Genomic DNA, 27,738 nt, shown 5'->3' with positions numbered 1-27,738 from the left:
GTGATTGGCATGTACTTAATTGTATATCTTCATATGAAGCCTGTTTTAACCGGGATATAGCCTATATTTTAAGTGTGTGACAGGAGTACTATCTTGGACACCATACAAAATCTTTCACCGACTGCCTAATCATTATTTATACCAGCAAGCTGTTTATTTTAAAGATGTCTATTACTATATACATAGGTTGATGGTGTTGCAGTTTTATAGCTATTTTAGGATTTTTTGTTATATTATCCTTGTTATATTACAATATTTGTATAAGGTCTGCTCTCACAAGGGTGTTGTGCAGTTCTGTATGTACATGTGACTTACTGATTGGATATTATTCTATGATTTTGATTATTTTTACTAACTTTAATAGTGCTTTTATTAATATCCACATCTTTGAGCCCCATTATACACTGCTCAAAAAATAAAGGGAACACTAAGAAAACACATCCTAGATCTGAATGAACTAATCGTATGAAATACTTTCGTCTTTACATAGTTGAATGTGCTGACAATAAAATCACACAAATTATCAATGGAAATCAAATTTATCAACCCATGGAGGTCTGGATATGGAGTCACAATCAAAATCAAAGTGGAAAACCACACTACAGGCTGATCCAACTTTGATGTAATGTCCTTAAAACAAGTCAAAATGAGGCTCAGTAGTGTGTGTGGCTCAGTGCCCGTCTGACCTCCCTACAATGCCTGTGCATGCTCCTGATGAGGTGGTGGGTGGTCTCCTGAGATCCTCCCAGACGTGGACTAAAGCATCCGCCAACTCCTGGACAGTCTGGTGCAACGTGGCACTGGTGGATTGAGTGAGACATGATGTCCCAGATGTGCTCAATCAGATTTAGGTCTGGGGTATGGGTGGGCCAGTCCATAGTATCAATGCATTGTCTTGCATTAGGAGGAACACAGGGCCCAACCGCACCAGCATATGGTCTCAAAGGGGTCTGAGGATCTCATCTCGGTACCTAATGATTCAGGCTACCTCTGGCAAGCACATGGAGGGCTGTGCAGCACCCCCAAAGAAATGCCACCCCACACTATTACTGACCCACTGCTAAACCGGTCATGCTGGAGGTTGTGGGGGGGGAGAGATGGGGTGCGGTGCGCCAGGTGGTGTCGCCAGGGTGGGGATAAATAGCCGTTAACTTATACCGATATTCATCGGCTATCGGCCCTAACCTCCACAGAATATCGGTATCGGCCATAAAAAAACGCTATTGGTCAATCCCTAGTTTGGACACATGCACATTTGTGGCTTGTTGGAGGTCATTTTGCAGGGCTCTGGTAGTGCCCCTCCTTGGACAAAGGCAGAGGTAGTGTTTCTGCTGCTGGGTTGTTGCCCTCCTACAACCTCTCTCCTGGTAGCGCCCCCATGCTCTGGACACTACGCTGACAGACACGGCAAACCTTTTTGCCACAGCTCGCATTGATGTGCCATCCTTGATGAGCTGCACTACCTGAGCCACTTGTGTGGGTTGTAGACTCAGTCTTATGCTACCACTAGGGTGAAAGCTCCGCCAGCATTCAAAAGTGACCAAAACATCAGCCAGGAAGCATAGGAACTGAGAAGTGGTCTGTGGTCACCACATGAAGAACCACTCCTTTATTGGGGGTGTCTTGCTTATTGCCTATCATTTCCACCTGTTGTCTGACAATCAATTTCACATGCTGTTGTGCAAATGCAACAATCAGTGTTGCTTCCTGAGTGCCTTACAAAAAATGCACTTCCGAACAGCGGATGACTGCTCACCCAGAGGTGAGGCAATTGGGCGATGTTTCAGGATCTCTCCGTTTCTCAAGCCAACAAGCATTTGTTGGAGAACACTGAATTGATGGTGGGAAGTGTATTTTTTGTATGGGACGCACGATGTTGTGCTGAGAAACCGTAGAGACTCGGCTGCACGACACCACACCCAGGTGCTGATTACACCCTCTACTACATTTATCTTGAATTGCTTCCTGAGTGGACAGTGTGATTTCACAGAAATGTGATTGACTTGGAGTTACATTGTGTTTAAGTGTTCCCTTTATTATTTTGAGCAATGTATATATTCTCTACATGTTGTATTGTGCTACTTGGAACTAAGGGGAAAAAATCATTAATTTGCTGCTGTTCTGGAGGTGACCAGTCCTGTTTGCACTTCATAATCTTGGTCTCGACACAGGGAAGGGACTGCTCTTGACTGAGTTGGGTCAATGTTGTGGCTGGTGATTTCTTTAACCCCTTAAATGGGCACTGTAAGATACAAAAAAATGTATAGGTTGTAAATCGTCCAAAAACAATAGGTTTTGCAATTTCTTTCTTTAGAAAGTTTTCAGTATTTCATACTGAAAAAGCCAGTGAAACTGCCCCCTCTCCTGCCTATTTGGACACATACTAGTCCTGCTGTGTCCATGCATCATCACATGTCATGGACACACTTCCTTGATTGACAGCTGTGAGTGCAGGGCTCAGAGCTGGAGGAAAAATCCGCCCACTGTCAGCTTGTGTCCCGCTACTGTCAGTGAGGACAAGCTTGGAGTTGTAGTTTTGCTAATGCTAGGGGAGATGTGAGCAGACAGCATCCTGAGGGAGGGGGCGGAGACCTGCACAGTGAGGCCACGCCCCCTCCCTTTGAGAGGAATTCAGACTAGTGAGCTAAATTAAGTGTAATAAAAAAATAAAGGCGCTAGACACCTAAAATTTATATGTACATGGTCAGGATTAGGTACTGAGTGATCCAACAAAAAACATTTTTTATTTTTTTTTAAATATGACGGGTGCGCTTTAAGGACCAGGCCCATTTTAACCTTAAGGACCAGGCCAATTTTTTATATTTTTGCATTTTTGTTTTCTCCTCCTCTCCTTCTCTCCATAACTCTTTTATATTTTCATCTATAGACCCATATAAGGGCTTGTTTTTTGCATGACCAATTGTACTTTGTAATGAAATCCCTCATTTTACCATGAAATGTACAGTGAACCCCAAACATTTTTTTAGGTAGGAAATTTAAATGAAAACCACAATTTCGTACATTTTGGAGGGTTTCATTTTCACACTGTACACTTTACGGTAAAAATGACGTGTTCTTTATTCTGTGGGTCAATATGCTTAAAATGATATCCATAGCTAGATTTTTTTTATATTTTTGTACCGCTTAAAAAAAAAAATCTAAAACCTTTTTTGTACAAAATCAGTAATCTAAAATCGCCCTATTTTGACCACCTATAACTTTTTTTTTTTTCATTTTTCAGTATATAGGGCAGTATGTGGGCTCATTATTTGCGCCTCCATCTGTACCACATTTGCATATATAAAACTTTTAGATCATTTAAAAAAAATTTTTTGAATAAAATGTGACAGCTGCATTTTTTGACTTTTTTTTTGTTTATCGTACGGGAGCATTAACATTATATTTTGATAGTTCGGACATTTATGCACAAGGCTTTACCAGATATGTTAATAAAACTTTTTTTTTCATGCATTTTGGGGGTAAAATGGGAAAACTGACTATTTTCTTATTGGGGGAGGAGATTTTTCACACGTTTTTTTTTATTTTTTATTTTTTTACATTTTTCAACTTTTTTATTTTTTTACTTTTTGTCCCCATAGGGGACTAGCTCTATAGCAATCATTTGAATGCTAATACTGTTCAGTGCTATGCATAGGGCATAATACTGATCAGTGCTATCGGTCATCTTCTGCTCTGGTCTGCTCGATCTCAGACCAGAGCAGGATACGCCGGGAGACTGACAGAGGCAGGTGAGGGGACCTCCGTCCGCCATTACAGATGATTGGATCCCCGTGGCAGCGCTGCAGGCCTTCTGATCAACTTTTTTTTAAATGCAGATGCCGTGATCTGTACTGATCATGACATCTGAGGGGTTAATGGCGGACATCAGTGCGATTGCGGATGTCTGCCATTACCGGCGGGAACCTGCCAGGTATGACCCAAGCACCGCTTCGATGCTCGCGGTCATACACAGGACGTAAATCTACGTCCTGCGGCGTGAAGTACCGCCAAACCAGGGCGTACATTTACGGCCCTGGTCGTTAAGGGGTTAAAGGGGTACTCTGCCCCTAGTCATCTTATCCCCTGTCCACAGGATAGGAAATAAACACAGAGGTTCCCGCCGCTGGGACCCCCACGATCTCCCAGCAGGCACTGCAGCGTTCTCAACACGAAGGCTTGGGGCTTTGGTGTATGTGACGTCACAACACATCCCTTCCATTAATATCTATGGGAGGGGGGGGGGGCGGGATGGACAATACATAGCCATCACGCCTCCTCCCATAGGCACGAACACAGGTGGCATGAAAGCAGTGGTCGCCAGTCATCTGGCATGGAGCAGAGTTCGCTCCGTGCAGCGTATTTCTGGGTGTTGCGCCCAGGGCTGTGGAGTCGGAGGAAATTTTGGGTACCTGGAGTCAGCAAACAATGTACCTGCTCCGACTCCTACTAAATTTAGATTGGAGTAAAAAAAAAAAAAAAAAAAAAAAAAGTTTAAATGTCCCAAATCACAAAAAGTTATAATTAATGACTTCTCTACTGTAGGAATAAAGATCAATGCATGCCGTGCCTCACGTACCCGCAAAACGAACACGTTAAGTGACCGTGAAGAAGCATGCTTTTCATGTGCTTCACTATATGGCACGCAACGCACAATTAGGAGCGGCAATACTTATACTTTCCATAGTGTTGTGTTCTGGTGTTACAGGGAACCCATGGGTAACCTATCCTCTCACTGATCAGGGATTAAGTAAATATGTTGTTTGCAGGACTAGAGACACTTGTATAAGTGAAGGGAATGGAGGGTAAATAGTTCAAGACTGAAGCTGTAAACCATTGGAAAAAGGCTATAAAAACTTGTAAACTCGATTGTTAGCTTAAAGGGGTACTCCGCTCCTAGACATCTTATCCCCAATCCAAAGGATAGGGGATAAGATGTCAGATCGCCTGGGTCCCGCTGCTGGGGACCCCCGGATCACTTCTGCGGCACCGTGCTATCTTTACTGCACAGAGCGAGTTGTGCGTAATGACGGGCAATACAGGGGCCGGAGCATGGTTATGACATGGCTCCACCCCCTCAATACAAGTCTATAGGAGGGGGTGTGGAGGTCGTCACGCCCCCTGCCATAGACTGGCATTATGGAGGCGGGCCATGATGTCACAAGGGGCGGAGCCATGACGTAACTATGCTCCGGCCCCTGTATCGCCCGTCATTACGCACAGAGCGAACTCGCTCTGTGCAGTAATGATAGTGCGGTGCAGCAGCGGCGATCCCGGGGGTCCCCAGCAGCGGGACCCTGGCGATCTTACATCTTATTCCCTATCCTTTGGATTGGGGATAAGATGTATAGGGGCGGAGTACCCCTTTAAACATGACTATGGGATTCTACTTGGGAAATCATGTTTTATAATACATGCCCCTTCCTGGATCCTTCCACTGCCCTATCTTCAGCAGCAGATCAGCACACAAACTGTTCAATACAGTAGACTGTTAGCTTCCCAGCCAGTAGTCCTGTGGTTTAAAACATGTATGTTACCTTTCTTTCCTTTAAGGAATGTATTAAATACAGAGGAGTCTGAGTCGGAAGTACAAAAAACTCCGGAGTCGGAGCATTTATCTACCGACTCAACAGCCCTGGTTGTGCCGGAGATTGTGTGTGTGTGGGGGGGGGGGTCCCAGAAGCCGGATCCCCTGCGATCAGACATCTTGTCCCCTATACTTTGCATAGGGAATTAGTTGTCCAGGGGTGTAGTACCCCTTTTAATAGTCTATGTAGTATCACATTAAAGCCGCTCAGAAGTATATAGAGAGGGGAAGGAAAATGACTGTAGAGAAATGTAGGCAGAGACTGTAGTATTGTGTTGTGAATATTAGCTCTCGCTCCAGAATATGAATCAGGGCGTACACTGCTTGTTAATGCACTACACTGTCCTCCATGCTGCTGTCTCTGGGGGAGTACTAGAGAAATATAGGGGAGCAGATCTTCTCCTGTGTGTACAGTGTTTGAGACAGCATCATATAGTCTAGGCTTTAATAGAGGTGGAGCCTGCAGAAGGGGAAACGGGTAAAAAAAATACAAGTTATGTAAAAGCAAGAAACAGTGCTATTCCCAGTGAACAGGAGGGAGAAGGAGGTGGAATGTTATCAAAACCTGTACATAGAAGTTGGCCAGTTTCTGATAGCAACCAATGAGATCAAGTCTTTCTTTCTTTATTTATTTATTTATTTTTAAAGGCTTCTGAGAAGTGAAAGAACCGATCTGATCTCCCCCATTGACCTAGATTTATCTAATAGCAAAACTGCCTGGTTTTGCCATAACAACTGATTACAGCTTAGCTTTTATATCTTAATGAGCTCTGGTAAAATGACAGCTGATCTGTTATTGGTTGTTATAGGCAAAACCAGACAGTTTTGCTCTCAGGCAGATTGATAGATCTGGGCATATGCTTTTCCTTTTGTGCCAAGATATTTTAGAGTACCTGTCATCAAACCATATTTTCTAAACTAACTCCTATTATATTCCCTAACTATTCCTAACACCCTTCCTTGCCCTTAAAAAAAAAAAAAAAAAAATTATAAGAATAATTATACCTTTCCCCTTGCTCACATTGTGTGAGCTCCTGGCAGGAGAAAGTGGGTGTTCCCTTGCAGACACGAAGTCACTGAAGCCTGCGAGAGCTGTGCCTTGCCATGCCCCACACGCACTTCCTAAGTTTGGTCTCCTGCCAGGCTGGAAGGAGACCAAATGAACTGTTTGACTTGGAGCAGGGAACAGAATAGAGCCACCTAGTGGCTGTTTTTTCAGTCACATTAAAAACATATAAAAAAAGGTTGAGAATTTTAACAGCAAGGAAGCGCAAAGTGTCTTATAATTACATAAGGAACAATATGTAAGAATGACTGCTGAAAGTATTTTGACCTTTGTTTGAGATTTTTCATAAAAATAGGCGTCTGTGATATAAACAGGTACAACAAGTAATGGCTTTCGTCCTGTTCTGTTTTCATGCCTCTGACTGAACCAGTTTTCATTCTCTGCTTCAGAAAACCTTTCGATAATTCCTGAGGGAAGTGTACTTGTGTACACCATTTGGCAGTTCAACGTTTTTTTTTTGTTGTTTTTTTTGCTTTAAGAATGTTGTACAAACAAGAGTAGTAAAAAAATGTTAAAACCCCCAATAGAACTCTGGGGAAATATTCAGAGGAAAAAAAAACTCCATAGTCCCAGCATGCTGCCATTTTAGAAAACCACAAAATTGCTGATGAACCATGAAAAAATGCCAGAGAGAAAACACCAAGTGGGTTAGAAGTTGAATTTTTTTCATATTGTCTCCTAGCTAATGTCTGACCTTGGCGTTATTTTTTTTGGGGGGGGGGGGGGGGGGGGGACGGGGGGGGGGGGGCTCTGCATTTTTTTAAATGACTCTTTCTTCAATCTGTTGTTCATTAGTTCTGTAACAGATCCATCAGAAAGTGTGCCTCAGGGTTCAGGGGCCCCAACCAATGCACTCCTCCCCCCAACCTTGTACAATCAGTCTTATAAAAGAAACGTCTAGGTATTCAGCCGGTTCATCCTGAGACTGCAACCAGTGTATGGTGCGGGCTCCTGACTCGAGCCCGCACAATACCGGCCGACCCCCAGCTGATTCCTGTAGCTGGGGGCCACTGTTAATAGCAGACATGCGGCGATCCATAGTGTACCCTTCAATGGACAGATTATGATCTGCTAATGGTATTGTAGAAGGAGCATGAGAAGGAAGATCTTGTGTACCTTGAACGCATGTAGTCCACTCATTTCCCAAACTTGATGCACAGTGCTCCTGATGCTCCCCATTCGTGTTATCCATGTTGAGCCTAGCAAAAATTGCTAGTTGCAATGCTGCCTACTTTCCCCTGTCAACAGCGTATGCTGATTGCAAAGTGATGCTGGCAACTTCCGCGGCTCAGCTTCTTCAGATATGTTACAATACACAATCTCCCAGGTGTCAGCTGACACAGACAGAAGAGCCCAGTGAGTAGAAGCAGATGAATTGGTGTGATTATATATTGCAACCCCATAGATCAAAGTACAGCAGGAGCTGCTACTCCACTAGTCAGGTCACTCTACCCATTATCTGTTATATTTTGATCATTTTATTGAAAGAGATACTGTATAGCCAAGTTGTAATTTAAGGTGGTAATAAACCTTAGATCATGGTTAAACACTTATTTGCTCCAGCTGTCGATCTCAACAGGTAGAGAAGTCGCTGCCAGACACCACTAGTGGTGGCTTATCTCCCTTGAGAACAAAGGACCGCATGCTGAAATGCCTAATTCTAGTTTCACTGATGTCTTCCATCCAATATACATTAGATGGGCAGCTGATCCTGCTAATTGACAGGTCCCTCCAATGTTTGTGTGGCCATCAGAAGTATAAGAGCACTGATTTGCAGAATACTGTGAATAAACGAAAAAACATTTTGCAGGTTATCTTTACATCTAGTGTCTGGTCATACTATGTTGTACTTTTGGAGCAAGTATAAAGTTATTGAAGACTGATTAATGCCTAGGTAAAAAGAGTAGACAAGTTGTCTTGATAATTTGGCACCTTTTTATAAGGGAGTTTTGGGGCTTTTAGTGCAGTTGTTCCATGCTTGGGATGCTGGTAGAACTCATCTGTAGTTTTTAGGGTGCTTTTGGACTCCCTTACTCCCTCTGGCTTTTGCATGCTATTCCTCCCCCTCTCGCCACTTGCACTGCATTTCTTGTTTTACTTTTGTCTATTGTCACTCTATCCTCCCAAAGATGATCACCGCAGCTATGACTCGAGGTGGGATGGCAATAAGGTCGCGGTTCCCGCCCACCACTTCATCTGACACGTCTCCAAGCTCCACCCCAATGGGAGGATCCCAGATCCCACAGGTATTGGCTGACTTGTGGGTGCCAGAGCTGTAACAGTGGTTCAGTCCCTCTTGATTTCAACCTGTTCTGGGGGGGGACAGGTAAATGATCTGCCTCCTATCTGTGGGCTGTTCAGTAGTTTTCTCTGTAGTTTTCTGATGTTTACTTTTTGGACTGTGGTGTCTAATATTGGTCAGTGAATGTTCTAGAGTAACAGTGTGCCTGTGACCTTGCTTTCTTACTCCATAGAATAGCTCACCAGAATGTAGACCAATAAACATTTCTATTAGATTTCCCCTTATTTATTGACCCTGACATTTCCATCCCCATAGTAAATGTTTTGCTTTTTGCTGCTTGCATTACTTTTCTATATTATAGGTTTATAGCTGTTGTATCCGGAGTTCATCTTGTAAGGCACAGTAGTGCTGGAATCTCAAGCTTGCTCTAGGCTGCTCTGTGTCCGTAGTTAGGCTGTCTTGAAGAGCACTTCTAGTAGTCTGTTAATACATCTATTATGTATGTCATCAAGCGGACTCCAAAAATCCAGTTGAATCCATACACCTTGTGATTATTCAGGTTTCTTTTATACAGGTGGTTGTATGAAGATCCTCAACGCTAAGTTTCTACAGGACCAGAAACTGATTATGCATTTAACTAACTAGTAGAAGTTTTATCTAATGCCCTCCTTTTACTGCTTGTAAGCATTTAATAATCTTTATGTTGTGTTTTTCCCCACTGTAATTTTAATTTCAGGTAAATCAAAGCAGTATCTCTTTAATGTCCTCACCATCACCTGTACAGCAGGTACAGACTCCACAGTCAATGCCACCTCCTCCACAGCCGTCCCCACAGCCCTCACAGCCAATGTCTCAACCCAACTCTAATGTCAGGTGTGCACCTCCTTTTTACGATCTTGATTCAGAGATTGCATTAATGCTTTGTCATATAAAAAGAGATGATGCATAAGGCTACGTTGCCCGTTATCATATCTTGCACTTGTACACACTAAACTTTTGAACACATGACTTATTCAGGAGTTGTGAATTCTGCAGCCATTCACCTAACTAGTGAATATGCCACACATTCATGCATTAGGAATGCTGTGTATGTTTTTAGTTCATTGACCCAATATCTGGTAATTTCCCCTTTTCTATGTTGTAGTGTGTTTTATAGCTGTATTGATTGTAGCAACTATTGCAAAACAAATGTAAAAGTGCATAATGATTTGGATGTAGTAGTAGTAATCCACATGTTTAGGCTAGATTCAGACCTATCTGATGTGAACCTTTTTGTTATTCATCAGTAAGTAGAAGAATGGGATGCCGGCATATACTATGGTGTGCCCCCACTGGACCCATTCATTTCTTTGTCCTCAACATAGTCTAAAATTGACTGTTCAGCACATTTCCAAGCGTGGGCAAGCATATTTTAAAAACTGCCAAACAATTAGCGCATGTTCACTGGGGTAAAACCAGCGCATGTCTGTGTACATTTTTATCTGAAAAACAGTGACTATTTTTTATTTTTATTTTTTTTCCCATGTGGAGAAAAGTGATATGCCACTCTCTCTGCTTCCAGCTACTGTTTAAAAACAATTGGAGCTTTAAGGATATTCCAAACCCAGCATGCTATCCCCCTATGCCGTAGAAAGGAAGTAAATTGCACCCCAGAGTGAACTAGCACCTGCAGTTTTCTTCTGTTCTATGGATTGGTGGAGTTCTAAGACTTCGCTCGCCCACAGATCACAATGTTAACATCTATACAGTAGATAGGGGATAAGAATTACATTAAAATGCACACAGCAGACTGTTGATTTTAATGCAGATTAGTGGTGGTGTGGTTTTTGGCTGCGTAAATATGGCCTAAATGTATTACTTCAAAAACTTTTAGATCAAACCTTTTATAGAGATTACAAAGCGTGGGAGAGGTAGCGAGGAATCTGGGCACTGCTGATGAATCCTGAATGAGTTAAATCTATGACGTGTGGAATGTAGGGGGTAGAGCAGGGGTGCAACTATGACTATAACACAGTCCAGGTAAATATACACAATGTAGAGAAAAGAAGCCAGTGCACTCACCCGGTCAGCAGAACTTCTTCTTTATTTCATAATGTAGCAGCGTACATGTGAAGAGTGGTTCTGAAGACAATCCCCGTATATACCATGCAGAGCAGTGTGGCAGGGACTTGGTCACCGAGTGCGCCTGAAAAAACGCCCATCGGCATGAAACGGCACCGTTGTGCTTCGGTGAACGTCCCTGCCACACTGCTCTGCACGGTATATACGGGGATTGTCTTCAGAACCACTCTTCACATGTATGCTGCTACATTATGAAATAAAGAATTTCTGCTGACCAGGTGAGTGCACTGGCTTCTTTTAGAGATTAATTTATTTCTTAAGTGATGCTCACACATTTTTTTTTTTGTTTGTTTTTGTTATTCTCAGTTCAGGTACTGCACCCTCACCAAGCTTCATGCCTAGTCCATCCCCACAGCCCTCTCAAAGCCCTGCTTCTGCTAGAACCCCTCAGAATTTCAGTGTGCCCTCTCCAGGACCTCTAAATACTCCAGGTAAGAATTGCAACACTTGACTAATAAAACTAGCCTTAAAAAGACAGTCTTGTTTGTACAGTTACGTCTACTTACATGGCCCATAAAGAAATGTGATGCATTGAGCTCTCCTTCCTGAATGATGGGTTGGAGCTTTCCAGTTGATGAATGCTATCACAAGGGACATGGGTGATTAGAACAGCACTATCTCTCAATGTTGTTTAGCTAAAGGTGCTGTCAGGAAAAAGAGGGGGGAGTGATTTATTATGGTATGTTCCTTTCTAGGTTTGTGACTTTATTTTGGTGATCTGTGATGTTGCTCGCCAAGTGGGTGAGGTTTTGTGTTAAAGGAAAGCAGCTATACCTGGGCACTGAATCGGGGCCAATGAGAAAATGTTTTTACTTTTAGCCCAGCTCTAGCTCTCACAATTTTTTTATGGCAACAATTAGTAAGTTTCTTTTGATCATTCAGGAAACCCAAACTCTGTTATGAGCCCTGTGAGCAACAACCAGTCAGATGAGCAGCAGTACTTAGAAAAACTGAAACAACTCTCCAAGTATATAGAGCCTTTACGACGCATGATCAACAAAATTGATAAGAATGAAGGTGAGTGTCTACACATTCCAAATACTTTATTATGCTGTATACATTTTATTATATTCCACAGAAGGATTTATTGTCTAACCATACCCTTTTTCAGATCGCAAGAAAGATTTAAGTAAAATGAAGAGTCTTTTGGATATTCTGACTGATCCATCGAAGAGGTATATTTGTGCTGCCCTTCAAGAAATTTTTTTATACAGTCCCCTTATTTTAGTATTTGACATTGTTTCATTTTCCGGTTAAAGATGCCCCTTACAGACCCTGCAAAAATGTGAAATTGCTCTGGAGAAGCTGAAGAATGACATGATTGTGGTAAGCAATGGCTCTTATTAGACCAGTTTTTTCTATTTCATGAGCCCACTCCCAGTCCAGTGCCGCAGCCACCACTCAGGGGACCTTATACTGCTGAGGCTTGTGAATGACTGCTGTGCCTTGTGCTAAGTGTTCAGATATGTCATTGAGCATTCTTACTGGGGCCAACAGAGCTCTGGGGGCACTGAACAGTAGACAGCTAAAGGATAAGAATTTTTTTACTTTTAATTTGTCCTCTCATAAAACAAGATGTAACCCCTTAAGGACCACAGGTTTTTCCATTTTTGCACTTTCGTTTTTCCTCCTCACCTTCTAAGAATCATAACTCTTTCAATTTGCCACCTACAGACCCATATGAGGGCTGCTTGTTTACAATCCATCCCACTGGACCACCATGGGGTGTTTAAAGGTCCCTTTAGACTAAAGGGTTGATAGCCGGTCACGGCGATCGCCGCATGTTTGCTATTAACGCTGGCACTCAGCTACAAGAATCAGGGCTTGCCGGTATGGTAACGGCACAAGGACAGGTATACACGTCCTTGATCGTTAAGCTACCTCGAGTCAACCCACTCTAACCCAAATAAACAATTTTTTAGGGTTTAAACAAACTCTTCTGATAAAATTACAGCAGTGGGTGCAAATATTATGCAAAGGATTTCATTGAGGGTTTTATGCTGTGTCCCATAATGGAAAATATTCATTTTACCAGCAGATTTCCTTCTTTGACTTCCACAGCTTATACAGTACATGTGTAGTTGCCCATAAGAACCAATCTCACAGTTCAGATTTCTTACAGGGCTCATGAAAATTGAGGGCTGCTCATTAACTGTTTCATAAATCTGCCCAATTAGACCTTGCTGGGCCTATTTGTTTTTGTTTGTTTTGTTTTTTTATGATCTTCTGCAGAAATTCAGCCTTTTGTTTATTTTTTTTCCCTACCAGACAACTCCCCCTCCTCCGACTGTCCCATCCACAAAACAGCAATATCTTTGTCAACCATTGTTGGATGCAGTTCTGGCAAATATTAGATCACCTGTATTTAACCATTCTTTGTACCGAACATTTGTACCAGCTATGACTGCTATTCATGGCCAGCCGATCACGTAAGTTAGTACTCCTTTGCCTGATGTCACAGAACCAATACAGTGGTCCCTCAACATACGATGGTAATTTGTTCCAAACGAGCCATCGTTTGTCGAATCCATCGTATGTTGAGGGATTTGTGCAATGTAAAGTATAGGAAGCTGTACTCACCTGTCCCCGCCGCTCGAGATGGTGTCCCCGGGCCTCCGCTGGGCTCTCCGCTGTCTTCTCTGGTCCTCTGCTGTCTTCTTCGGTCCTCTGCTTTCTTCAGCAAGGCCTTACTGGGCCTACGTAGCGACGTCATTACGCCGCTGCGTACGCCATTCCTATTGGATGACGTGCGCAGCAGCGTATTGACGTCATCGGAGAGGGGCGAGAAGACACCGGAAGACCAGCGCTGGACCCGGAGGGCACCCCGGAGCATCGTGGAGGGGTAAGTAATACTTACCGCACCACGCGGGGAACATTAAGCTGCTATCCGGCAGCAGGTTAAGCATTTGGCGCTGCCGGATAGCACTTAATGCGATGGCCCCGACATAAAAAAGCATCGTATGTCGATGCTGACATCGACATGCGATGGCCTCTGAGAGGCCATCGTATGTCGATTTCATCATATGTCGGGGTATACCGGTGATACTCCAAAAATTTGAATATCGTGCAAAAGTTCATATATTTCAGTAATGCAACTTAAAAGGTGAAACTTATAGATTAGAGAGACTCATTGCATGCAAAGCAAGATAGTTCAAGCAGTGATTTGTCAAAATTGTGATGATTATGGCTTACTGCTCATGAAAACTCCAAATCTCAGAAAATTAGAATAGTGTGAAAAGATGCAATATTCCAGGCTCAGTGTCCCACTCTAATCAGCTAATTAAGCCGTAACTCCTGCAAAGGATTCCTGAGCCTTTTAAATGGTCTCTGTCTGGATCAGTAGCAATCACAATCATGGAAAAGACTGCTGGCCTGACAGTTGTGCAGAAAACCATCATTGACACCCTGCATAAGGAGGGAAAGCCTCAACATGTAATTGCAAATGATATAGGATGTTCCCAAAGTGCTGTATCAAAGCACATTAATAGAAAGTTATGTGGAAGAAAAAGGTGCACAAGCAGCAGGGATGACCACAGCCTGGAGAGGATAGTCAGGAACAGGCCATTCAAAAGTATTGGGGACTTTCACAAGGAGTGGACTGAGGCTGGAGCTGAAGTGCAATAAGAGCCGCCACGCACAGCCGGATCCTGGGCATGGGCTTCAAATGTCATATTCCTATTGTCAAGCCGCTCCTGAACAACAAACATCAGAAGCGTCTTACCTGGGCTAAAGAAAAACAGACCTGGTCTGTTGCCCATTGGTCCAAAGTCCTCTTTTCTGATGAAAGCAAGTTTTGCATCTCATTTGAAATCAAAGGACCCAGAGTATGGAGAAACAATGGAGAGGCACAAACTGCAAGATGCTTGAAGTCCAGTGTGAAGTTTCCAGTCTGTGTTGATTTGGGGAGCCATGTCATCTGCTGGTGTTGGTCCACTGTGCTGCATTAAGTTCAGGGTCAATGCATCCGTATACCATTGCATCAGTCTAAAATAATCTGTTAACGGTTTTGCTAGCTCACCACTAAGCTCTTTTAATACTTTTGAGTGTATCACATCAGGCCCCTGTGACTTATTTGTCTAAAGAGGAGACAGATAAGTCACAGGGGCCTGATGGGATACATCCAAAATTATTAAAAGAGCTTAGTGGTGAGCTAGCAAAACCGTTAACAGATTTATTTAACCAATCACTGGTAACAGGAGTCATCCCGGGAAGATTAGAAATTAGCAAATGTTGTGCCCATTCACAAGAAAGGTAGTAGGGAGGAATCGCGCAACTTTAGGCCAGTAAGTCTGACATCAATAGTGGGGAAATTAATGGAATCCCTACTAAAGCAATAGGATTGTGGAACATCTAAAATCCCATTGATTGCAAGATGAAAAACATGGGTTTACTTCAGGGAGATCATGTCAAACAAATCTTATTGATTTTTTTGACTGGGTGACTTAAATAGATGGTGGAGGGGCTGTAGACACATCTAGATTTTAGTAAGGCTTTTGTCACTGTCCCACATAGAAGACTTATCAATAAACTACAGTCATTGAGCTTGGACTCTCATATTGTTGAGTGGATTAGGCAGTGGCTGAGTGACAGACAACAGAGGGTTGTAGTCAATGGAGAATATTCAGAGCAAGGTCCTCTGGGATCTGTACTGGGACCAATGTTGTTTAATATCTTCATTAATGATATCGCAAAAGGTCTCAATGGTAAGGTATGTCTTTTTGCAGATGACAGATATGTAACAGGGTTGATGTTCCTAGAGGGATATGCCAAATGGAAAAGGATTTAGGCAAACTAGAAGAATGGTCAGAACTCATTTAATGTGGATAAGTGCAAGATAATGCACCTGGGGCATAAAAACCCTTGGGCAGAATATAGAATATTTGACACAGTCCTGACCTCAGTATCTGAGGAAAGGGATTTAGGAGTAATTATTTCAGAAGATTTAAAGGTAGGAAGACAATGTAATAGAGCAGCAGGAAAAGCTAGCAGAATGCTTGGATATATAGGGAGAGGTATAAGCTGTAGAAAGAGAGAAGTGCTCATGCCACTGTACAGAACACTGGTGAGGCCTCAGTTGGAGTATTGTGCGCAGTACTGGAGGCCGTATCTCCAGAAGGATATAGATACTCTAGAGAGAGTTCAGAGAAGAGCTACTAAACTAGTACATGGATTGCAGGATAAAACTTACCAGGAAAGGTTAAAGGACCTTAACATGTATAGCTTGGAAGAAAGACAGAGGGAATATGATAAAGACTTTTAAATACATGAATGGAATCAACACTATAAAGGAGGAGAGCATATTTAACAGAAGAAAAACTACCACAAGAGGACATAGTTTTAAATTAGAGGGGCAAAGGTTTCTGCAGTAATATGAGGAAGTACTACTTTACTGAGAGAGTAGTGGATGCATGGAAGAGCCTTCCTGCAGAAGTGGTCTCTGCAAATACAGTGGAGGAGTTTAAGCATGCATGGGATAGGCATAAGGCTATCCTTCATATAAGATAGGGATAGGCATAAGGCTATCCTTCATATAAGATAGGGATAGGCATAAGGCTATCCTTCATATAAGATAGGGCCAGGGACTATTGATAGGATTCAGATTATTGGGCAGACTAGATGAGCCAAATGGTTCTTATCTGCCGATACATTCTATGTTTCATGCTTCCTTCCACAGACAAGCTTTGTGGGGATGCAGACTTCATTTTCCAGCAGGACTTGGCATCTGCTCACAATGCCAAAAGCACCAAAACCTGGTTCAGTGACCATGGGATTACTGTGCTTGATTGGCCATCAAACTCTCCTAACCTGAACCCCATAGAGAATTATAGGGCATTGCCAAGAGAAAGATGAGACATGAGACCAAACAATGCAGAAAAGCTGAAGGCTGCTATTGAAGCATCCTGGTCTTCCATAACCCCTCAGCAGGGCCACAGGCTGATTCCATGCCAGTGCTGCACTGAGGCAGTAACTGCTGTAAAAGGGCCCAAACAAAGTACTGAGTACATATGTATGCTTATAGAGGTCTGATATTGTTCTATGCACAATCCTTGTTTTCTTGATTGCATGTAATATTCAAATTTTCTGAGATTTGGTGTTTTCATGATCTGTAAGCCATAATCATCACAATTATGACAAATCACGTTTGAACTGTCTTGCTTTGCATGTAATGAGTCTCTCTCATATATTAGTTTCACCTTTTTAAGTTGCATTACTGAAAGAAATGAACTTTTGCACAATATTAAAATTTTTGATTATCACCTGTATGTAGCATTAAAGTTCAAAATTGTCATGTAGATTCGGGATCTGAGTCCCCACAGCTGTATTCTACCTCTGTGGATAGTAAGGTGGGAAATTAAAGGGGTACTCCAGCGCTAAGGATCCAAAGGATAGGGGATAAGATGCCTGATCGCGGGGGTCCTGCCACTGGGGACCCCCTTGATCTTACATGCAGCACCCCGTTCTAATCAGTCCCTGGAGCATGCTCCGGCCCCCCGTGATCGCCAGTAATCAGACCCGGAGCGAACTGGGTGCTGCGTGCAAGATCACGGGAGTCCCCAGTGGCAGGACCGATCAGGCATCTTATCCCCTATCCTTTGGATAGGGGATAAGATGTCTTAGCGCCGGAGTACCCCTTTAAGAGCACAGGACACAGGTCTTTATTAATCCCAGTCTGTGTGGATACAGATCACAATCTCCTTGACAACATTGACCTGTAATTGATTTAACTGACTAAGCAGAATTTCTTAGTAGAGCAACCTGAAGCTTTGTACCTGTAACTTGATCACTCATAGCCTGGCATAGTATTAGGATAATAAAGGGGTTTTCAAGCCACGTGAAAGCTTTTCCAAACAGTTCACAATGGTATGAAATAACAAAAGGAGTAATACCTTCTAGTCCCCTTCTGTCCCATATGCATACTTGGTCCCCTTCTGCCCCATATGCATACTTAGTCCCCTATGGTCTGTGTCTACCCGACATAAGCATGATTCCTGACCACTGTCACAATTAATGAGGTTGCCATTGCAGCTAATGTCATATGTTGAGACAACATGCCATTACTGGATACAGGTGAACTGAGACCAGAGAAGCATTGGCAGAGGATTGTTTTGTTTTTGTCTTTTTTTTTTTATGTTTTTTTTTCTTTTTTGTAAAAAAATTCAATACATTTTTTTTTTTAATTGTGCAGTGATGTTGGAAAACACCGTTTAATTTTTTTTTTTTTTTAGATGCTATACTGTGATTGTCACAGACATTGAAATAAATAGCAATTTCAGTTATGCATTCTCAAATTATACTAATGCAGAAATATTATTTTCAGAGCTCAGTCAGTCATTCCCCGCAAGAGAAAATTTGAAGATGATGAGAGACAAACTATTCCCAATGTTCTCCAGGGAGAGGTCGCAAAATTACATGCTAAATTTTTGGTCAACCTAGATCCTTCTCACTGCAGTAATAATGGCACTGTCCACCTTATTTGTAAATTAGGTGAGTATAGAAATAAGTTTGGATTTTCAGAATAAATCACTCCTAGAATCAAATGTAATAGTCAGGTTTTAAACACTTCAATGCAAGAGTGTTTATAGCCTAATAGGCATGTTCCACGGTTCCTTTTCCTTGTCAGTACCTGAATGCAGTGACATCATGCATAAATGACTTGCTGCTCCATTTTGATGAAATACCCGGGTTTTCTTTCTCATCATTGTGTGTTTGGGTGTGGGGGTCTTAAATGGCTTGTGTCGATAGGAGTAAAGTGAACTCTTTAATGTGTATTATATTTTTATACAGATGATAAAAACCTCCCAAGTGTGCCTCCTCTGCAACTCAGTGTTCCAGCAGATTACCCTGAGCAGAGTCCGCTGTGGATGGACAATCCACGGCAATATGGTAAGAACATGAGCAGCCCTATTTCAATTGGGTTTTAGAACTGAAAAGCTACAATACAGATACATGTAATATGTTCACTATTTGATTTAAAGTGTGTATATGCAGAATAAAGTCCATGACCAACATCAGCGATCACACTGATCTGTCATTAGAGATACTCTGGAGAATAAAGATGTTCAAATCAACTGGTGTCCTAAAGTTACAGATTTATAAAGTAAAAGCTTAACATTGCCAATACTTATTAGCTGCTGTATGCTCCAGAGGTAGTTCTTTCCAGTCTGACCACAGTGCTTTCAGCTGCCACCTCTGTCTGCGTCAGGAAGTGTCAAGAGCAGTAGAGGTTTGCTATTGGGATTTGTTACTGCTTTGGACAGTTTCTGAGGAATAGAAAGGTGTCAGCAGAGAGCACTGGGGCGAGGCTAGAAGGAACTACACAACTTTCTCTGGAGCATATTACCGCTAATAAATACTGGAAGGCTAAAGTACCAGCTTTCCCCCCTTCCCCCCCACCCCCCCGAAGTTCCGCTTAAATGCAAAATTTTACCTCAGAATTGTGGATTTCTTTCTAAATAAAAATGGTGCCAGTAAAAACCACAGCTATTAGGTCGAAATTAAGCCCTTTAACAGCTATGATATAAATGATTTTGAGCCTTTTTCCCTCAATAGGGACATCTTTTAATAGCAGACACTTTTTTTTTTTTTTTTTTATGTCCTGTGAGTGTCCGCTATTGGGAGGAGATTCTAATAAATAAATATATTAGTATGTATAAAATAGAGAAATATAAATGTATATATATTTATATTAGTATATCGGCTCCATTGGGGGACACAGACCCGTGGGTGTATGCTGCTGTCTCTAGGAGGTGTGACACTATGGTAAAAAAAAAAAAGTCGACTCCTCCCAGCAGGATATACCCGCCTCCAGGCCCTGAGCTAATCAGTTTAAGCTTAGTGTCTGAAGGAGGTGGACATGGTCTGGAATTTTCAGTTAGAAGGGGCCAATTAGTTAGTGCCTCTGCTTTAGGCATGCCCCTCTCTACTATTGGCTGGCCGGTTTCTTACACTCTAGCTTCACTGAGCCGAGTTCTCCTCACTGCAGCTGCCAGGGGACACAGACTAGGGTGAGAAAGTTCCTGTCTCTTTTCTCATTATGTCGGTACCCAGAGCTGTTCCTCCCTCTAAACAGAAACCTGGAACGTCAGTGACTTATTTTGTCTGTAAGCACTGTAATACCAAGAAGCCTGGCTCTACTGAGCCCACTTGCCCTGCCTGCTCCACTGCTCCCCCAGACCCCCTGGTACTCTTTCGGTTTTGGTGGATTCAGCCACTCCACCAGCTTGGGTTTCTTCCCTGACCCAGTATATAGCTGACTTGACCCAAGTCTCCCGTTTGGTGGCTGAGGCCTCCCAGGAAGTGGGGTCTACCCTGCGCAGGGCCTCTGAGAGTGCCCGATCCTAGTCTCCACATACATCACGCTCTCACAAGCGTACTAGGGGTGCCTCGTCGGACTCTTCCATTGAGTCTTCAGATAGATGTGGGTCCCGCCCCCCTGTCATCTGGGCACAAACGTCGCTCCTCCAGAGGACGTTCTTGGAGTTGCCGCTCTGCCACGCCAGAGCCGCGTACCCGGTCAGGGTCGCCCCAACCCCCCCCCCTCCAGGACTGCTTCCACTCGTTTACATTCTCCTGGTGAACTGGCGGACGAGGCTTCCGAGCTGGCATCTGACTCAGAGGACCGCTCGGATTCAGTTGAAACGGTGAACTCATTGGTGACAGCCATAAGAGACACCTTTCACTTCGAGGACCCAGGATCTTCGGATGTCACTCCAGGAGTATCCTTTCATCGTGCTAAGCCAGCACCTCAAAGGTTCAGCTCTCACGCTGAATTTGATGCCATTCTGGAATCTGCATGGAAACATCCAGACAAGAGGTTCCCGGGAATCAAGACGATTCAAGAACGTTATCCATTTGACAAGGACCTTGTCACTAAGGTGGTTTCCCCTCCCTCAGTGGATCCACCAATCCGGATCTCAAAGGCGACTACACTGCCACTACCAATGCCGCTGCTTTCAAGGATTCCACGGACAAGAAGGTAGAATCCTTAGCGAATTTTGCCCCTGAAGCAGCTGGCTCTTCTCTTCTTCCCATCTTCGCCTCGTCATGGGCGTCCAAGGCCCTATCTGAGTGGTGCCAAAAGCTCCATCAGGGTATCTTAGCGGGGTCCCCCCCAGAGGATCTGTCTGCTCTGGCTCTTCAATGCTCTAAAGCTGGGGACTTCCTGTGCGCGGCTTCCATGCAGTCAGCCCGTTGTTCTGCCTTTGCTGTGGGTCACCTAGCTGCTCTCCGCCGCTCTATGTGGCTTAAAGCTTTGAATGCGGATGTCGCTTCCAAAAGGTCTCTCTCACTGAGCTTCCTTTTACGGGTGGCCGTCTTTTTGGCAAGCGCCTTGATAAGATTATCTCTGAGGCGATGGGAGGTAAGAGTTCCTTGTTGCCTCAAAATAAGGCTCGCCCTACTTTCCAAAGGAAGTCCTCTTCCTTTCGGTCCTTTGGCTCCAGCAAAAGGTCCAGGCAGGTGCCTTCGCCGGACAAGAAGGCTCCCTCTTTCCGGGCGCGCCCGTCTTGGAACTCTGACACCAACCGTTCCGGACGGTTTGCAGCCAAATCAGGCAACCGCAAACCCACTTCCGCATGAAGTGAAGCCCCCACCCGCAGTTTTTTTTCTCGGGTGGGAGGTGGTCTCTTACTTTTTCGAGACATCTGGACCACACACATTCAGAACTGGGTCAGGGACGTGGTGTCCAACGGTTACCGAATCAAATTCGCCTCCCTCCCGAGGGATCGCTTTTTTTTTTTATCCCGGGCCCTCCGGTCTCCTTCTCTGGCGAAGCAATTTCGAGAGGCTCTCCAGTCTCTGCTTCTCCAGGGGGTTATCGTTCCCCTTCCTCCAGGGGAACGTTTTCGGGGTTTCTATTCCAATCTTTTTGTGGTCCCCAAGAAGGACTGTTCTGTACGACCAAGCCTAGACCTCAAGCATCTCAACCGTCATCTTCTCATCCGCAACTTCCGAATGGAATCTCTCTGTTCGGTAGTGGCATCCCTAGAACATGGGGAGTTTCTTTCTTCGGTGGACATCAAGGATGCCTACCTCCATGTGCCAATATTTCCAGGCCATCATCGGTATCTCCGCATTGCGGTTCCGGAGGGGCATTTTCAATTCGTAGCTCTCCCCTTTGGCCTGGCCACGGCTCCTCGGGTCTTTACCAAGATCCTTGCGCCAGTGATGGCCCTGTAGCGTTCGAGGGGAGTCTCGGTGATGCCCTACCTGGACGACCTCATCAAGGCTCCCACCAGAGCCCAGAATCTGGAGAATGTGGATGTCACTCTGGATCGCTTCGGGGTGGATGGTCAATCGGGACAAGTCAGTACTCTCTCCCAACCAGTCTCTGATCTTCTTGTGACTTCACTACAACACGGCCTCTGCCCGAATTTGCCTTCCGCCAGACAAATGTCTGACTCTTATGTCAGGAGTCCGCTCCCTTCGGGCTCGGGTCCCAGTTTCCATCCGCACTTGTGTGGAAGTCCTGGGTCAGATGGTGGCGGCCATGGAGGCCGTACCCTTTGCCCAGTTTCATTACCGCCCTCTTCAGCTGGCGATTCTCTCTCAATGGGACAGATCTCCTCTGTCCCTCGATTGCAAGATTGTTCTCCCTCGCAGGATACATCAGTCTCTGCTCTGGTGGCTACGCTCCCCCCTTTTTCTTCAGAGGCGTTCATTTCTTCCCCTTCACTGGCAGGTAGTTTCAACGGATGCCAGTCTGTCGGGCTGGGGCGGTGTGTTCAGTGATTGGACGGTTCAGGGTCTCTGGTCTCCCCGAGAAGCCCTTCTTCCGATAAACATATTGGAACTGCGGGCGATTCGTCTTTTTCATTGGGAGTTCCGGCTTCGGTCCCGTCCTTTCTGCGTCCAGTCGGACAATGCCACGGCCGTGGCGTACATAAATCGCCAAGGCGGCACTCGCAGCTCGGCAGCTATGGCCGAGGTGACAAAGATTCTCATCTGGGTGGAAAGCAAGGTTCCGTCCATTTCAGCGATTCACATTCCGGGGGTCTGCGATCTCTGGGGCATTCCAGACGTGGACCTCTTTGCGTCTCGGCACAATCGGAAGATCCTTCCTTTTGTGTCCAAGTCCCGGGACCCTCAGGCTCTAGCAGTGGACGCCCTAGTGATTAGGCGGGTTTGCCCTACCCTACCTGTTCCCTCCCCTTCCGCTCCTTCCCAGCGTTCTGAGGAAGCTCAAAGCGGAGGACGTTTCCGTCATTCTGGTAGCTCCAGATTGGCCCCGATGGTCGTGGTACGCCGACGTAGTCAGGCTCCTGGACAACGCTCCGCTGCACCTTCCGCTTCGTCCGGACCTGCTCTCACAGGGACCTCTTTGCCACCCCAATTTACAGTTGCTGCATTTGACAGCGTGGCGGTTGAGACCGCAGTTTTGAGGGCCCGCGGGTTCTCATCCCAAGTCATTCACACCATGCTCAGGGCTCGTAAGCCCTCCTCGGCAAAAATTTACCACCGTACTTGGCGGTTTAATTTTCGCTGGTGTGAAGCACAGGTCCTGTCTCCTGTGACTTTCTCGGTTCCCAGTCTTCTCTCCTTTTTGCAGTCTGGTTTAGAACTGGGGGTGTGTCTAAGTTCCCTTAAGGGTCAGGTTTCGGCCTTTTTCTATTCTTTTCCAGTGTCCTCTGGCTTCTATTTCTCATGTCCGGACCTTCCTTCAAGGAGTGGCGCATGCTGTCCCTCCTTACCGGTCACCCTCTCCCCCTTGGGACTTGAATCTGGTTCGGAGTGCCCTCCAGGGTGCACCCTTTGAGCCCCTTAGAGGTGTCTCTGCGCCTCCTTTCTTGGAAGCTGGTGTTTCTTGTTGCTATCACCTCCATCCGGAGGGTGTCTGAATTGGCAGCTCTCTCCTGCTGCTCTCAGTTTATGGTGGTCCACCAGGACAAGGTTGTTTTCCGGCCAGATCCTTCCTTTTTGCCTAAGGTGGTTTTGGCTTTTCATCTTAATGAGGACATTATCCTTCCGTTTTTTTTTGTCCCGCTCCTTCTCATCCTAGGGAGCATTTACTCCTCAAACTGAATGTGGTTTGGGCTGTTAGGTCCTATCTCTCTATTACTTCTTCGTTTCGTCAGTGTAATTCCTTTTTCGTCCTCACGGAAGGTCGTCATTTCTCGGTGGATTTGGTCTGCCATTTCGGAAGCCTATCGCTGTAAAGGGAAGATTCCTCCCTTCAGGGTTGTGGCTCATTCTACCTGTTCTGTTGGGGCATCCTGGGCTCTCCAGAACAGAGCCTTGGCCTCGCAGATTTGCAAGGCGGCTACCTGGTAGTCTTTGCACACTTTCTCGAGGTTCTACCGGGTTCATACCTTCGCATCGCTGATGCTAGTCTGGGCCGTAAAGTGTTGCTGGTGGCGGTGGAACGGCCGTCTGCCTGACTGCTTATCTGCCCACCCAAGGGACGGCTTTGTTACGTCCCACGGTCTGTGTCCCCCCCAATGGAGCCGATAGAGAAAAGGAGATTTATTTACTTACCGGTACGTCCTTGGTCCTGCTCCTGTGATATAACACGGGGTTACATGGTAACCCCGCATCATATCACGGTGGGCCTGGTGTCATAGTGAAGCCGGGACCCGTCGCTAATAGCGTGCGGCGCCACGCGCTATTAACTCTTTAGCCGCGCACTCAGAGCTGAGCCGCGCGGCTAAAAGCGAAAGTGAAAGCATGCCGGTTAACTCAGTGGGCTGTTCGGGATAGCCGCGGCGAAATTGCGGCATCCCGAACAGCTTACAGGACAGTGGGAGGGCCCCTACCTGCCTCCTCGGTGTCCGATCACCGAATGACTGCTCAGTGCCTGAGATCCAGGCATGAGCAGTCAAGCGGCAGAATCATCGCTCACTGGTTTCCTATGAGAAACCAGTGATCAATGATAAAGATCAGTGTGTGCAGTGTTATAGGTCCCTATGGGAGCTATAACACTACAAAAAAAAGTGAATGAATATCATTTAACTCCTCCCCTATTAAAAGTTTGAATCACCCCCCTTTTCCCATAAAAAAAAGTGTAAATAAAAATAAACATATGGTTTCACCGCGTGCGGAAATGTCCGAATTCTAAAAATATATTGTTAATTAAACCGCTCGGTCAATGGCGTACGCGCAAAAAAAATTCCAAAGTCCAAAATATTCATTTTTAAAAGATATAAAAAGTGACCAAAAATGCACTAAGTCCTATCAATGCAAAAATTGTATCGTTAAAAACTTCAGATCACGGCGCAAAAAATTAGCCCTCATACCGCCCCATACACGGAAAAATAAAAAAGTTATAGGGGTCAGAAGATGACAATTTTAAACGTATTAATTTTCCTGCATGAAGTTATGATTTTTTCCAGAAGTCCGACAAAATCAAACCTATATAAGTAGGGAATCATTTTAATCGTATGGACCTACAGAATAAAGATAAGGTGTAATTTTTACCGAAAAATGTACTGTGTAGAAACGGAAGCCCCCAAAAGTTACAAAACTGCGTTTTTTTTTTTTCAATTTTGTCGCACAATGATTTTTTTTTTTTTCCGTTTCACCGTAGATTTTTGGGCAAAATGACTGACGTCATTACAAAGTAGAATTGGTGGCGCAAAAAATAAGCAATCATATGGATTTTTAGGTGCAAAATTGAGAGTTATGATTTTTTAAAGGCAAGGAGCAAAAAACGAAGATGCAAAAACTGAAAACCCCCCGGTCCTTAAGGGGTTAAACATACAATGTACGGACAGTCCAGATCTGTGAAATGTGTCAATGGCTGGAAGAACTTACCAATCAGAATGGGTATCCACTGGTAAAACACCTGTTACTGAAGTGAATGGATAAGAGTTATGTCTCTTAAAGGGCAAGGAGGAAAAAAACAACCACACAAATAAAAAATTTGGCTTGGTCCTTAAGGCTAAAACAGGCTGTGACCTGTTGGGTTATTCCCAACTGTCTCTTTACCTTGTCTGTCCTGAGGCAGGCTCAGTGTAGCTTCCTGGTTTGGCCTGAGATGTGTATGTGGTCCCACAGAGTTCAGGCCAGTGGCAAACACTCAGTCTTTTAAGACAGGCTTTTAATTTCTTGTTTAATTTTTTATTTTTTTCAGAAGCAAACACATTCCTGCAGTCTGTATATCGCTGTATGACATCCAAACTTCTACAGCTTCCTGACAAGCACTCTCTCACGGCCTTATTGACAACCTGGGCACAGAGCATTCGACAAGCATCCCTTGCAGTGGCATAGTTACAGCAATAAAAGGAAGCCCTGGACTGTCTTACTCCTGCATATGTTACCTTATTGTCATCTGCCATTTAACGGTTATATAAGGAGAGTATTGCCTTTGTATGTTGCACCTCTGCCTACATTAATATATAATGGACACTGCTGTAGTGAGTATGTAGTGTAAAACTAGTGGCAGAGCATGTGAACTAATATGTATAACAATGAATGCTTGATGTCCTCAGGCCTATTTTGTACATATGTTTTTGCATTTTGTTTAATAAATCAGATGCCCTCCTATGGGAGTCAAAGTTCTATATTAAATATGTTAGATAGGATTTAAAATAAACAAACTTTATTAAATGGTGTTAAAAATCACATAGACATACAAACCCATAAACATGGGAAAAGAGACAAATCCAGGGACTGGAACCATAGTGAGGGCTCACATAAGGTAAATAACAGACATTATCATTGTGTCTAACAAGAGAGTACAAGTGTACAATAACTTAGCAGCAAGCTCAATGCATACAAATAGAAGAGAAAAAAAATAAGAACAGTAAATTACCAAGTGGACAAAGGATATAAAACAATGAGCCCTCAGCACCCAACGTTTCGCCAGGGGTTGGCTTATATCCTTTGTCCACTTGGTAATTTACTGTTATTTTTTTTCTCTTCTATTTGTATGCATTGAGCTTGCTGCTAAGTTATTGTACACTTGTACTCTCTTGTTAGACACAATGATAATGTCTGTTATTTACCTTATGTGAGCCCTCACTATGGTTCCAGTCCCTGGATTTCTCTCTTTCCCATGTTTATGGGTTTGTATGTCTATGTGATTTTTAACACCATTTAATAAAGTTTGATGGGATTTAAAATAAACAAATACTTTCTCTCCTTGTTGTATTCATATCTTACCTTGCGTGGGATTTGTTACCTGCTTATTAGGGGGCTATCTTTTTGTTAATTAAATGTTAGGTAGACCTTGGCAGACAGAGACCTAATGGAGGTGGTACAGAGATTTAGTGGGCAAAATTCATTAAATTCGGATCCTTTTGTTCTTAGTGAGGTAAGCCACCATAAGGAGCCTGACAGATATATAGGAAGAAATTATTTCTGCTTGAAAACTGTGATCATTTTAATTATTGGGGCATAGAGAGAGCAAGAAATAGGTATATCTATAGATAAATCTATAATTCAAATCATCCTAGTTTTCAAGCAGAAAAATCCAAACTACTTAACCCCTTCCCACTATAGGACGTATGCATACGTCCAATCATCCGACACGTTTGCGCAATTGGACGTATGCATACGTCATAGCGATCTCCGGCACTGCCTCGGGCCGCGCAGGAGATCGGCGACGGGACCCGGCTGTCTATCACAACCGGAGTCCCGCCACAGCTGCCGGAGCCGTGATCGCTCCGGTCCCGGCAGCACATGACTTCCTGTGTGCCTGCTACGGAAGCCTGTGAGATCCAGCCAGAGGCTGGATCGCACAGGCTGTAGTGTCTGCAGCTCATCAGGTTATACTGTGCTGCAGGACAA

General features: G+C 44.2%; 1 protein-coding gene across 5 annotated transcripts in view; it reads left to right on the top strand.

The window, feature by feature from the left end:
* Window positions 1–26,561, top strand: part of MED15 (mediator complex subunit 15) — a 74,733-nt gene extending 48,172 nt beyond the window's left edge. For 3 of the 5 annotated variants that reach the window (XM_056531063.1, XM_056531046.1, XM_056531056.1), the window contains exons 9-18: window positions 8,780–8,896; window positions 9,629–9,765; window positions 11,320–11,444; window positions 11,896–12,030; window positions 12,125–12,188; window positions 12,273–12,339; window positions 13,282–13,442; window positions 18,332–18,498; window positions 18,799–18,897; window positions 26,081–26,561. In XM_056531063.1, coding sequence (XP_056387038.1) covers window positions 8,780–8,896; window positions 9,629–9,765; window positions 11,320–11,444; window positions 11,896–12,030; window positions 12,125–12,188; window positions 12,273–12,339; window positions 13,282–13,442; window positions 18,332–18,498; window positions 18,799–18,897; window positions 26,081–26,217 — 1,209 coding nt within the window. In that variant the 3' untranslated portion in view covers window positions 26,218–26,561. The remainder of the gene's footprint in view (window positions 1–8,779; window positions 8,897–9,628; window positions 9,766–11,319; window positions 11,445–11,895; window positions 12,031–12,124; window positions 12,189–12,272; window positions 12,340–13,281; window positions 13,443–18,331; window positions 18,499–18,798; window positions 18,898–26,080) is intronic. The other 2 variants (XM_056531037.1, XM_056531072.1) reach the window with 2 other exon arrangements.
* The last annotated feature ends 1,177 nt before the right edge of the window (window positions 26,562–27,738 follow it).

The sequence above is a fragment of the Hyla sarda genome, chromosome 1 (genome assembly GCF_029499605.1).
Source record: "Hyla sarda isolate aHylSar1 chromosome 1, aHylSar1.hap1, whole genome shotgun sequence".
Classification (NCBI taxonomy): Eukaryota; Metazoa; Chordata; class Amphibia; order Anura; family Hylidae; genus Hyla; species Hyla sarda.
This window is presented reverse-complemented; position numbering and strand designations above follow the sequence as displayed.